The sequence below is a fragment of the Pezoporus flaviventris genome, unplaced genomic scaffold, assembly GCF_033815535.1.
Source record: "Pezoporus flaviventris isolate CSIRO_AGI_PZ_B2104156 unplaced genomic scaffold, CSIRO_AGI_Pfla_v1 ptg000036l, whole genome shotgun sequence".
NCBI classification, from domain to species: Eukaryota; Metazoa; Chordata; class Aves; order Psittaciformes; family Psittacidae; genus Pezoporus; species Pezoporus flaviventris.
The window spans coordinates 14302996-14315778 of NW_026892584.1; the positions used below are offsets into that span (position 1 = coordinate 14302996).

At 47.8% G+C, this 12783-nt stretch overlaps 1 protein-coding gene across 1 annotated transcript; it reads left to right on the top strand.

Annotated features, from left to right (window-relative positions):
- Positions 1–4869: 4869 nt before the first annotated feature.
- On the top strand, positions 4870–10422 carry SLC10A1 (solute carrier family 10 member 1). The gene is given in 7 exon segments (XM_061464309.1): positions 4870–5563; positions 6275–6485; positions 8031–8121; positions 8124–8208; positions 9746–9856; positions 9858–9957; positions 10381–10422. Coding segments are annotated over 7 exon segments (930 nt in total). The 5' UTR covers positions 4870–5273.
- The last annotated feature ends 2361 nt before the right edge of the window (positions 10423–12783 follow it).

Sequence of the window (12783 nt, forward strand, 5' to 3'; positions counted from 1 at the left end):
TTTCCTATCAAACAGAGTTGTAGAAGAGGGGAGCCATGGGATTTTGTAAACCTGATGGGTGATAATGGGATTTGAATAAATAAAAACAACTTTGACTCCTGTCTGTGCTCAGGACCACTAAGAGAGTAGTGCCGTTGGGCAGGAAGCACAGCAGTGGGGAATGGGGCACAGCTATCACCAGGAAGGTAGGGGTGCAAGGTCCCATCCGTGCTGCTGCAGGGCACTGTAATGGGGTCTCCATCCATGCCAGGATGCCACAGCAGAAACAACAGGGCTGTGAACTGCAGATCATACCTCTGCCCATCTCCAGTACACCCCAGTGGCTGCAGGAGGCCTCCAGGACATGCTGCCAGTATCATGGCAGGCCTTTCATCCTTGCTGCAGGGAGCCAGCAGGACCATGCAGAGCTGGGGCAGCCTCTCCAGCTCCTTCACCCTATCCCACTCCAGATATGGCTCTTTCCCATGACACACAAGGTAGACGTGCCCGGCATGGAGCTGGCATGGCAACACAATGGCACCTGACATGGGGGTGAGGAGAGGGGAGTGTGGCTGTCACCATGGCATCAGGCTGCAGCTGCTCTGTCCAGTGGTACATGACAGCTTGTGTCCAGACTGCTCCACACCAGATGGTGAGTGGTTTGCATCTCAAGACAAGCTCATTTGGTTTGTTCTCATTTCTGACCCTATCCAGGGGGTTCGCACACAAGCAGAATTAACAGAATAAGATGCCACCCCTAACACATAACTTCCCCTATGACAGGGCAAACCAGACCTAGGTTTTAATTGGAGGGCATCCTACTGAAGTGGCCTGCATCCTGAGGTGATGACAGAAGTGAAAAAACGTGGATAGGACCAAAACCACAGCAAGGGGAAGACACAGCTGGAAGTTGTGACTGTCTCTGCAGGAACCCTCACTCCTCAACCCTGACAGCCACTCCAGCACGGTGCCCACCACGTGGGCAGGGCTGTGGTGAGCAAATTACCTCAAAATCACACAGAAATGAGCAAATCGATTAGCGATGATAAAACCGCACAGTGACAAATCCTTACCCGAGCACGAGAGACACCAGATGCCTAGGTCATGTCTTGGGTTGTGGGCCAACAGAGTGTGAAGTCTGGCACAAAGCAGGTGACCACTGCTCCTGTCGGGCACATTTGCTGAAGTACAGCCTTTGGGCAACCGCTGGGCTGAGCTCAAGTCACGTTAAATTCTGCACTAGCACAGAAGAGGTGGCAGGCCTCAGCTCCCCATCACTGAAACGCGCGCCTGAAACATTTAATTCATGAATGCATGAAGCTGTGTTTTGAAAGGACAAAGCACTGACTGCTTGGGTGTCTTTAAAAAATAAGAAGTCCTCAACACAGCTCATTCTGAGCTCCAACAGGAAGTCTGCAAACTTGCACACGTTTTTTGCTTTGGTATCTCCTTTAATGCCTCAGGCTTGTTATGCGTCCTGTGATGTCTGTTGTATTAGACCGCATCTCTGAGTCTGGGAGTATCTGACTTAATAAAAACCATCTAAGCGGCAGCACCTACGGCGGGACTTCGTTGTTTCAGGAGCTCCTTCATCCTCAGAGATCAGCGGGGCTCTGGGCATGCAACCACTGCCCTCAAGTGGCATGAGCCGCTCAGGGCCTGTCAGGAAACTCCTTGGCAGAGCAAGGGCACAGGCAGAGGCAAAGGCCTGCTCGCACGCAGTTGAGCTGTGAGAGGAAAAAGGGAGACCATTTAAAGGTCATGCAGAAATTTACCTTTCAAGAACCGAGCCCAGGAAGCGGTCAAAGGAAGGAAAAGGCGCACTTTGCCACGGATAAAACTAGGGGCTCGCTTGGCAAACAGGCGTCTTCTCCGAGGACAAAGCCTCCTCCAAACCGCGGTGGCTGATGTGGCGTCAGGTCAGCAGCAGCCCATCATGGGCTACCAGCAGCCTGCTCCTTCCTCCAGCACTGCTCCTCAGGGGTCCCACCACCAGGTCCCACCACAGGGAGCAGCTACTTTAGAGCCGAGATGCAGCTCTTTGGCCACGTCTGAATGTAAATCCCCAGCACCAGTGCCCATGTAAAAGAACTGGGTGTCCCAGCATGAATAAGGGTGAAAAAATGATCCTAATTTATTCTGCTTCTCTCCTTTATTCTGCAGTCTCTCCTTTGGCTCCCATGGCGTTTCCTGTGTTAAGTACAGGGAACCAGCAGGAACGCTTGAGCAAACAACTAACAGGCATTTTTTCAGTTATTGGGGTAGTTGAAACATTCTTGTACAGCCCTGCAAAGACAAAGGGTGAGAGCGCTTCAGTATAGTCATTTTAAAAGCCTGAGCTGCACTGAGCTTATGGGGGAGAGGGTTCTAGGCGCTGCTCAGACAGTGATGCTTTGTAACAGCTTAATTGTCTGACTTGACCCTTCTTACATCTTCTGACAACACTCAGCATATAGCCAAACATGGTGACGACGAGCATTCCCTTAGGAAGGCTGGGGATCTGCAGGAAAAAAATGAAGGAAGGGACAGAAAGAAGGAGTTGCTGAGAACTTTGCTCCTGTGTTTTCTCCTAGTTCCTATGGATGTGCCCATGTCCTGCTTGAGCAGCCCTTACTTGTGGCTGGAAAACTTGTAGGTGCCGAAGGGAAAACAAAACACGTGCAGTACTGCAGCCACCTCCTCCCGCTTGCTTAGCCAGGGCCCCAGCAGTGAGGCCGGGCAGTACCACAGGGACACGGAGGTCTCCAGACACCACCTGTGATTTATGGGAAGGGCCCATGTCCCCAGGTGTTGCAGTGTAATGCTCACAAAGGTGTAGGAGAAGCCATGGACATGGACTTGTGGAGCCACTGGGAGCTGCTTTGCTGTGGGCACTGCTCCTCTCTGCCCAATGGGCAATGCCTGCACTGGGCTCCAGGGTTGTTGTTGATGCTTTTCTGGCCCAGGTGCCAGCCTAGGAAAGAGAGTTTCTGACCAAAGCGAGAGCAAGCGGATAGAAACAGGGAGAACAGCTCCAACATTCCTGCCTGCCACCAGCAGTGTTTTGAGAGCGATGGGGCTGGGGAGGCTGAGCCTGCCGAGCTCCCCAGTGAATAGCAGCGATGCACACATTACTGCAGCATTATAATGCCCTTCAGCAAACAGATTGCGCTCAGCCAGATTGCAGCAAACCTCTGTTGTTGAAATCCCCTCCCCAGTCCTGTAACACAACTGTCATATAACAACTTTGCCATCTACATAGGCTTTTAGAACCAAGCTTTATATTCTGCAAGCAGAGGACAAGATTTACCAAGGGGGAAAGACTTTCTTGAAGCAGAAGGACCAAAGAGAGCTGTTAGTCACCAAGCTCAGCCAGGAAGGGTTGGAGCAGCAGGTAATCTCACTGCAGCCTCCTACAGCCACATCCACAAGAATGTAAGGTAACAGCACTCACTTTGCTCTAGTTTAACATGTTTAGCTCTTTTAGAGTCCTGCACCAGGCCTAGGGGTTGGCTTAGGTTGATTTGAAGGCAATAAATGCCTTAAATGAAGGCAAAACCTGCAGAGGGATCAAGGACTGTGGCACCTGGGGTCAAGGCAGGCAATGTGCCTTTCCCCAGCATGGCCAATGCAGAGAAGCACATCCCCTCTACAGCCAGGGACAGGAGCAATGGGGGATGCACAGAGCTCACCTGGAGGAACTCGAGTGTCCTGGGTTCAGCAGTAGCAGTCATTTTTCTCCTTCTTAGTAGCTGCTTCAGTGCTGTGGTTTTGACTTTCAGCCTGGGAGCAGCACTGATAACATCAATGTTTTTAGTTGCTGCTCAGTAATGTTTACTCTGACCAAGGACTTTGTGAGGCTCATGCTCTGCCAGGGAGGAGGGGAAGCCAGGAGGAAGCAGAGACAGGACACCTGACCCAAACTAGCCAAAGAGGTATTCCATACCACAGCACGTCATTCCCAGTATATAAACTGGGGGCAGTTACCCAGAAGGGTTAGATCACTGCTCAGTTGGGCTGGGTATCGGTTGGCGGGTGGTGAGCAGTTGTATTCTCTTCCCTTGTTATTTCCTTTATCATCATTATTATTGGTGGCAGCAGCAGTGGTTTGTGTTATACCTTAGTTACTGGACTGTTCTTATCTCAACCCATGGAAGTTACATCCTTTCAACTCTTCCCCCCCATCCCTCTGGGAGCAGAGGGGAGGAAGAAGAGGGGGGAGTGAGTGAGCATCTGTGTGGTTCTCAGTTACCAGCTTGGCTTAAACCATGACATGGAGGAACAATCCTCATCAGTCACCAAATTGATCCCTCTTCCTGCCCCAGCACCAGCTGCCCAGCTTTGCTTCCCTGCACACGAGAGTACTGAATGCATGTTGTGCTGTGCAGCCTTGTACTGAAAGCACAAAGCAGGTACCAGTCTGGGATGAGTAAAAGCTGCCTACTTGGCTTTGCCAGGAGAGCTTGATGATGACTGCGCTCCTGACTGGATCATGGTGCAGAGCACTTCAGGTCCTGAAAGCACAGATTTGCACTGCAGAGGCTGGTTTTGGCAGAACCTGCCCTCAGCACTAACGAGGGAGAAATATTTTAGATGTTGGTAAGGCTTGGAGAATGCATTCCTGAACGCATTTTATGCAGTGACAGACTTACCGCATCAGGAAAAGAGACCTGAAGGCCCTTAAGAGTTTACTAGAGAAATCAGTCATCCACGGAGGAAGTTTCTTCCAAGCCCTCCTATTGAGAGATTTATTTATGACCAGAAGCATAAGCATTTTATAACCCTTGTTGAAAATAAAGTACCATGGATGCATCATATTTTTAAGCATTAGCCTCAGCAGTATCTTATGGATGAGAGTGCTTTTGGTTCACTCTATGAAGTGCCTGCCTTTACCACTTTTAAATGAGTGTCCCTGTTGCTCTCACTAGCTATGTCCTCGTTCTCATGGTGAGAGCAGATGCTGGAAGAGGTGGGGGACCAGAGCACAACACAAACTGCACAACATATTACTGAAGCAAATGCGGTTCACAGCTGATTGCTCAAAACATGGATTTATGTTTCAACAGCTGCTGAATGATAAGAGCGGTGGCCTGGAAGAAAACTCATGTTTTGCTTGCATTAACTGGATGTTATTTGGACTTGTGAATCAACCCCTCTCTCACCTTCCCAGGCACTTACAGAAGGGACCTCTAAACCCTTTAGCAGGATGAACAAGACCAAGGGAGCTTTTGAAAGCCCAGAGTTTTGGAGCCCAGGTCACACACAGAGCACCCCCTTGATCAGTGTGGCACCACCATTTGCATTTGGCCAGCAGCATGGACAAAGCCCCGAATGCAATCATTATTGTGGCCCTCTTCATCATCATGGTATCTCTGGGGTGTACAATGGAGATAGCCAGGATCACAGATCACCTCAGGAAACCCAAAGGAGTGGCAATTGGGGTAATGGCCCAGCATGGCATCATGCCCTTAACAGCATTTGTGCTGGGCAAGCTCTTCCAGCTGGGGGCTACAGAATCCCTGGCCATCCTCATCTGTGGCTGCTGCCCAGGGGGAAACCTCTCCAACATCTTTAGTTTGGCACTGAGAGGGGACATGAACCTCAGGTGAGGAAAGCTGAGTATGTGCTCATTGCCCAGGCCAATCTAGTTATATAACTGGATCAGAAACTAACTTAATCAACATTAGCCACCCCCAAGAAGCTGGGCAAAGGCTGAATAATGAAGTTTAGACTAAAGAACCCATATTGCTGACTAGGTAAACTTGTCCCTGTTTTACAACAAAATGGGATTTTCTACCCTTCTCTGAAGAATATGGCTTGCTGCTCCTGATGAGATGAGTGCAGGAGCACTTTTTAATCTCCACATAGCAGTACAAACAGCATATACATGTTATATTGATCCATATAGCAGCATATAGTTCTGTGTAAACTGAACATGCTGCCTGAAGAGGCTGCATCAGGGAGAAACGTTGAACTAGCAGAACACCACTCTCCAACAAACTCTAGTGATAAAACAAGATCCAGGGTGAAAATATGAAGCATCACTTTCTCGGTCACTGATGAATTTCTGAACCGTGAGCTGTACCCACAGCAAGGGTCCTTTCTGAGTTTGTGTAGAACTGAAGCTGTCTTCTCCTTTATTCATATCACATCCTTCTACAACCTGACAGTAATGCTGGTGAAATCTCAGTGGCAGGTTGGGAAAGAACAAGGTAAAACCTTATATTAAAACCATGTCTCCAGGTTAGCAGGAAAATTGGCATATTCAACTTTGAAAGTGTCATTCTTCTACTGAGGGGTCCTTTCTTCATCCCAGCATTGTAATGGCCACATGTTCAATGCTCCTGGCAATTGAATTAATGCCTCTGCTTCTGCACCTTTACTCAGAAGGGTGATATGAGGGTGATTTGGAGGGCAAGATACCTTACAAAGGGATAATCACATCCCTGGTGCTGATGCTAATCCCCTGTGCCATCAGCATCATCTTGAATGAGAAGAAACCACAGTACACTGGCTTTATCATCAAGGTAAGAAGTATCCTGTGCTAGCTGCCTTTCAACTAAGGGCCTCAGGAAGTTTTAAAAAATAGAGGCACAGAAATACTAACTTCTCTAAGGCACACCACAAATCGGTGAAAGGGTTGGACAGAATCAAGACATCCACTTCACCTCTTCAATCACTAAAGTGTTTGGCCAAAAGGAAGTCCTCCACCTTCTCCAGTCAAAAAAACATTTTGCAAGCAAAAAACATTTGCAAAAAACTTCCTACCTTGCTCTCCTTTGTTGGCTTCAGTTTAACCTTCGTTTTCTTTTGCTACAAGCAGCACTAATGAACCTCATAGACACTGCCTCCCACTCCAGTCAGAACCAAAGCAGACCCCAGATTAAACAAAAAAACAAACACAAACCAACCAACCAACCAAAACCCCCACCCTGCTGTTCTCAGAGGTCTAGCACAGGGCAGTAGTCACATCCCAAAGTTGGTGCTTACATCAAAGAGATACCTGTCCAGCAGAAGCCACTAAATCGCTATGCATCTACTTATGCCTGGAATCATCTCCCTGCCTCCTTTGTACATCAGGCATCTAAACAGCAAATAGGAAATCCAGACAACCAACTACATCACAGTCTAGCTTGAGAGTCCACTAACAGTACCCAGACTGCTGCTAACAAACAACTTTGTGAACCTGGTTTTTGTAGGTTTTTTTCACTAAGGCTTCATTTCAGAGAAACTAGGACCAAGTATGGCAAGAAATGGATGCCAAGACTTAGTAACAGACCTGACAAACTTATGTTAGGAATCACTAATCTTTAACAAGCATGGGAACCCAGGAGTCAGGCTAGAGCAGATGCAGAAGGACCGGAGCTTTTCAAAGGTCCCTTTACCCAGCACAGGACAGTGATGACTGGACTGTTTCAAAAGAAGCTGTAAAAGCCTATCATAACAAGGTGACCTACACTGCCCCCACTGACCCTTGGGTCACGCTCCTTTCTGCTAACACCAGCTTTCCATTTATCTTCTCTACAAAAGAGGAAAGGGGTAGAGACTTGCTTTTAAGAAACACCTGGAAAACTCCATCTAAATGGGACTCCAAAGTGGACAGACGTGCAGGAGAGCTGCGTATTCTGCCTCCCAAAATTCCCCAGCTCCTTCATCTGCCAAGTCACAGGACACCAATGAGACAACATGAAAATATAGCTGCCACCTTCCACATGTGCTGTAGGCAGACTCTACCTGCAAGTGAAGCAGTTTCCTCCCTGCCTACTTTGGGTGGACGAGACTCAAAAGAGACACATAGCAGTGCCTGAGAAACAAGTGGCTGGGGGAGAAAGCACGAGTCATTTTGCATATGGACCAGAAATGTACTTAGTTATTTAAGGTGTCTGTAGGTAATACCTCAGAACGGTCTCTTGTTGATTACTAACATTTATGTTCATGAAAGACACTTATGCATTCTCGCCTATACTTACATATGTGAAGGACAGAGAACCAGGCACAGCTGCTTCCAGTAGGTGAGGGAAGTTTTGCTGAGGATATCTTTGCTGTCCATGACTTGACTGCTTTTATTTCAGGCAGGGATGGTTCTGCTGCTAGTGTCATCTGCTGCAATAATTGTTCTTTCTGTGGCCAGTATGGGAAGCGGTGTAATGGTTGTCTTCTCACCATCCTCCTGGGATCTTCTGCCTTGACGCCTTTTATTGGATTCCTGCTGGGCTATGCTCTCTCTGCAGTCTTCAAGCTTAATGGCTTGTATGTTCCTCCAGTCCCCACTTCCCTCACCCTGTTGCCAGAAGGAACAGATGTATGCCAGCTCTGGTCTATGGAGTGTCCTGGGTTCAGCAGTAGCAGTCATGTTTCTCCTCCTTGGTAGCTGGTGCAGTGCAGTGTTTTGACTTTCGGCTCGGGAACAGAGCTGATAGAGATGTTTTGGTTTGGCCAAGGACTTTGTGAGCCTCATGCTCTGCCAGGGAGGAGGGGAAGCCGGGAGGAAGCAGAGACAGGACACCTGACCCAAACTGACCAAAGAGCTATTCCATACCACAGCACGTCATGCCCAGGATGTAACTGGGAGTTAGCCGGAAGGGCTGGGAGACTGCAGGGTTGGAGGAGGTATCGGTCGGAGCTTGGTCGGGCTTGGGGGGGCGAGTTATCGGTCAGCGGGTGGTGAGGTGTTGTATTCTGTTCCCTTGTTATTTCCTTTATCATTATTATCATTGGTGGTAGCAGTAGTGATTTGTGTTATACCTTAGTTACTAAACTGTTCTTATCTCAACCCGTGGGAGTTGCATTCTTTTGATTCTCCTCTCCGTCCCTCCGAGAGCAGGGGGAGGGCAAGAAAGGGGGGGAAGTGAGCGAACGAATTACCTGACTGGGTTTAAACCACGACAGGAGCAATGGTGAAAATGTGGGTTTCGACATACATGTAATTCTGAAGGATAAACACGGCAGTTTCCCAAAACAGGCCCTAGGAGTATAAGCAGACATAATGCACACTGGTCCCAAGTCAGTAACACCCAAACCTTGAGCGGGGAGAGAAATCAGTTCAACCTCTGCTTGGCTCATCAGAGAATAGAGGAGTAGCTGGAGCAGGTTTATTTGACACGGGTACCTGACCACCACAGAAGGGATGGTAGGTTCACTGAACAAACAGATGGATGGTTTTGACTTAAGGTCACTAGTAATGTGCTAGATACACACTACCAGCCTCTGATCTTGGTAATGCAACTGGGGAAATATGAGAATTAATAGCACCACACAGAAAATCAACTAATTGGGAAATACCAACAGAGACAAAACCTCAAGTTTTCTTAAACACAACTGCTCTTAAGCTGGTAACTACCCCAAGCCTGTCAGTGGTTTCTGCTGCAGCCCCGGGAATTCAGGATGGAAACCCTGCATATAAAACCCACTCCTTCCCTTTCTTATCCTCCTAATTCAGGTAGGAAGCCCCCTAGTCCTCACTAATTTCTACCTTCACACCTTAGACTTCTCTTTTCACCTGGGAAGGAGATTACTTTCCAACAGGAAGTTGCAGAGCCCAGAGCAGGACCTAAGGCCTCCAAACACCATTAAGCACAAAGTTCACATTTATAATGTGATCTGTCTCTGCCCATTGCAATGGGATCATGAGGCAATCCCTTCTAGGGATCCCAGCATTGCTCCTGATAAAGCAGCTTTCAGCAGGGACAAATGCACAAAGCATTGCAGCAGCAAGGTGGGCAGGGTTTATTTGAAGTTGTTTGTAAGTGGGTCAAATCTGTAACCTGCTCAACTTTTCCTGCCTCAGATGCAGGTGGACAGTGTGCATGGAAACTGGCTTCCAAAACACTCAGCTTTGCTCTACTATCCTCAAGGTTTCCTTTGCCCCAGAAATCATTGGCCCCCTGTATTTCTTCCCAGTACTCGCTGTTCCAGCTTGGAGAGGGACTTCTGCTTATCCTGGTCTTTAGGACCTGTGACAGAATAAAGAGATCAAGTGGCAAGTACAGCTTTGCTCCTGTATTTGGTACGCTTTCCAGTCCAAATTATATACATTTAAAATTTAACTACCAACGAGTCACTGCCTTTTAGAGGCCGAATCCAGTCACCTTTTAAACTCAGGGTTACCTACTCAATACATCAAATACAAATCAGTCAAAAATTCAGAGGTAACTGAAGACATTAGAAATTACGATTTCTTGCAACATCAGAATGTTTCATATAGCTGTATACTACCAGCGCTTAGAGACTTTCTGAGGCCTGTGCTTAAACTAGGATGGACATCCTGCTAAAGCTATGACTTTCACTGAGCACATGCAAAGAACTAGGGTGTTTATATGGAATAAAACTACACAAGAACATTAGATACTTTTTAATGCCACAACAGCTTGCAGCAAAGCTGGGATTTGAGAGATTCACTGAACAGTGTCACTTTTGGAGTAGGAGGAGGAAGAAGAGGACATAATGGCCGAGTACTGCAGCTGAAGGAAGGAAATATTTGGATCTTTTGCCAGCAAAGTACATAAATAAAGTCCAGCTTAATTAAAATACGGCATTGGTACAGATGTGAGGTAGACTTCCCCAACTTCAGCAGGTCCACAATGCCAAAGCCCAGCTGAGCGTCAGTGAAGACTGGAGAACGCACTGCTGCATGAAGTTTTCCACAAGTCAGACTTCTGATGCTTCCAAACCAGTTTTCTCTAGTCCCTCGGGACAGCTGAGCAGCTTCTACAAGAGCATTTTACCTGCTATTCAGCTTCATGCTGAAGGATGACTTTCAATGGGGAAGAAAAACCAATCCACTCAGTTTGGATCCTCAGGTATGCCTTCAGTGCAAAGCAGCTGGTATTGGAAACCACCATACAGGTGCTTGCAAGACTGCTATAAAAGGGTGGCTCTCCAGGCTCTGAGATACAAAGGACTGAAACAAGATGGCTTAAGTGTTTTGGCAGGACTTCCAAGGTCCTCATTCTGCTTTAGATCACGCAGCAACACCAACTGCAGCTGTCACAATCTTTCCGTAACTGGCTTCAGAACTGCCTATTCTCAATGACATTTTTTTCTTCAGGTGCAGCAAACCTGCTCTGTGCTGGTATGGATGCAGCTGGTGCTCAAAAAATTAAACCAGTGTTAAGACCCTGCAAAAACAGTGGGAAAACAGGAAAACAATACAGATGGACTCTGCAGCAGCTGCTATCACAACCCCTCCAAGCTCCACCTCCTGCAGCCAGCTTACAGGTCTCCAGCAGTTCTGTGTAAGATGTTTTATCTATATGCTCGTTTTATGCCCGACAAAGGGATTGCCACAGAGCTGTCTGCACCCTCACTGTTATTTCCCAGAGGTCTGGCTCCAGCCTAAGCCTCTCTCTGCCTGCCTATGAGGGAGACTTCCAAGTCATCATAACAACCCTTCGGGAGAGCTTCGGGCCGCGCTCCCAAGTGACTGCCCAATTTTGTCCATACGAAAATCGCTGCCCACGTTAGTTCCCTTTTTTATGGCACATGTCTGAAGCAGCTCCTGAAGGCATTGCTGAAGATTGATGGAATTTCTGTAACGAAGCCCCAAAATGAGGGGTGAAAGTCTCTTGGTGAACAGCCAAGACCCAGTATGCAGCTGAGCAGCCTGTGGACTGCTGGTCACTCTCAATTTCCAAAACCTGAGCAGGGCACAGTGTGCCACAGCAGAAGCCACAAAAACTGAACAGAGCAATGCAAACCGTCTTGGCACATTGAGTTTGGATCCAGCAAGCCCTGATGAACACTGAATGTGCCTTGGTCCATAGAACTAAGCACACCAGCTGTTCAGGACACCATCTAGCTAACGTCACTCAGCAAATACGAGGGAAGACTTGCATTAACACTTGCAGTGTTGCAGGTATGAAACTGAGGCACCAGAACAGGCTGTCCAGAGAAGCTCTGGATGCCCCATCCCTGGCAGTGTTCAAGGCCAGGTTCAACGGGTATGAAGCAACAAGGGTTAGAACTAGAGGATCTTTAAGGTCCTTTTCAACCCAAACCACTCTATGAATCTATGAAATATGCACTGTAACCTGGTGTAATCCATCTTGACTAAGAATAAACAGGCTTGTTTATTCTTAGTAAATGCAGAATAGATTTCGGGCCAAAAGTTAACATGTTTTAAACTGAAGTTTTTAAACAGCAAGCTCCCCAAATGAAATGCAGACACATCTGTTCATGTTGCTTACAAGACAAGCAGTGTGGTCAAAATGGAATTCAGAATATTCATAGAGCAGGTAGCACTTCATATTTAGCCTGAGGGAGGCAAGTGTCTGAAATCCCACCCCACTCCAATCACCAGGTGCCTTCAGCCCCCAGGGTTCCATTTGGAGCCAAGTCCCATGACACATATGATCATTCAAGTCAGCAGGAAAGATCCACTGACTTTGAGATGACACAGCTAACCTTACCCCTCTGTCCTGGGTTCAGCAGTAGCAGTCATTTTTCTCCTTCTTAGTAGCTCGTGCAGTGCTGTGTTTTGACTTTCGGCCTGGGAACAGAGCTGATAACAATGATGTTTTGGTTTGGCCAAGGACTTTGTGAGCCTCATGCTCTGCCAGGGAGGAGGGGAAGCCAGGAGGAAGCAGAGACAGGACACCTGACCCAAACTGACCAAAGAGGTATTCCATACCACAGCACGTCATGCCCAGGAGGTAACTGAGAGTTATCCAGAAGGGCTGGGGCACTGCGGGGTTGGAGGAGGTATCGGTCGGTGCTTGGTCAGGCTTGGGGGGCGAGTTATCGGTCAGCTGGTGCTGAGATGTTGTATTCTCTTCCCTTGTTATTTCCTTTATCATTGTTATTACTGGTGGTAGCGTGGGACCACCA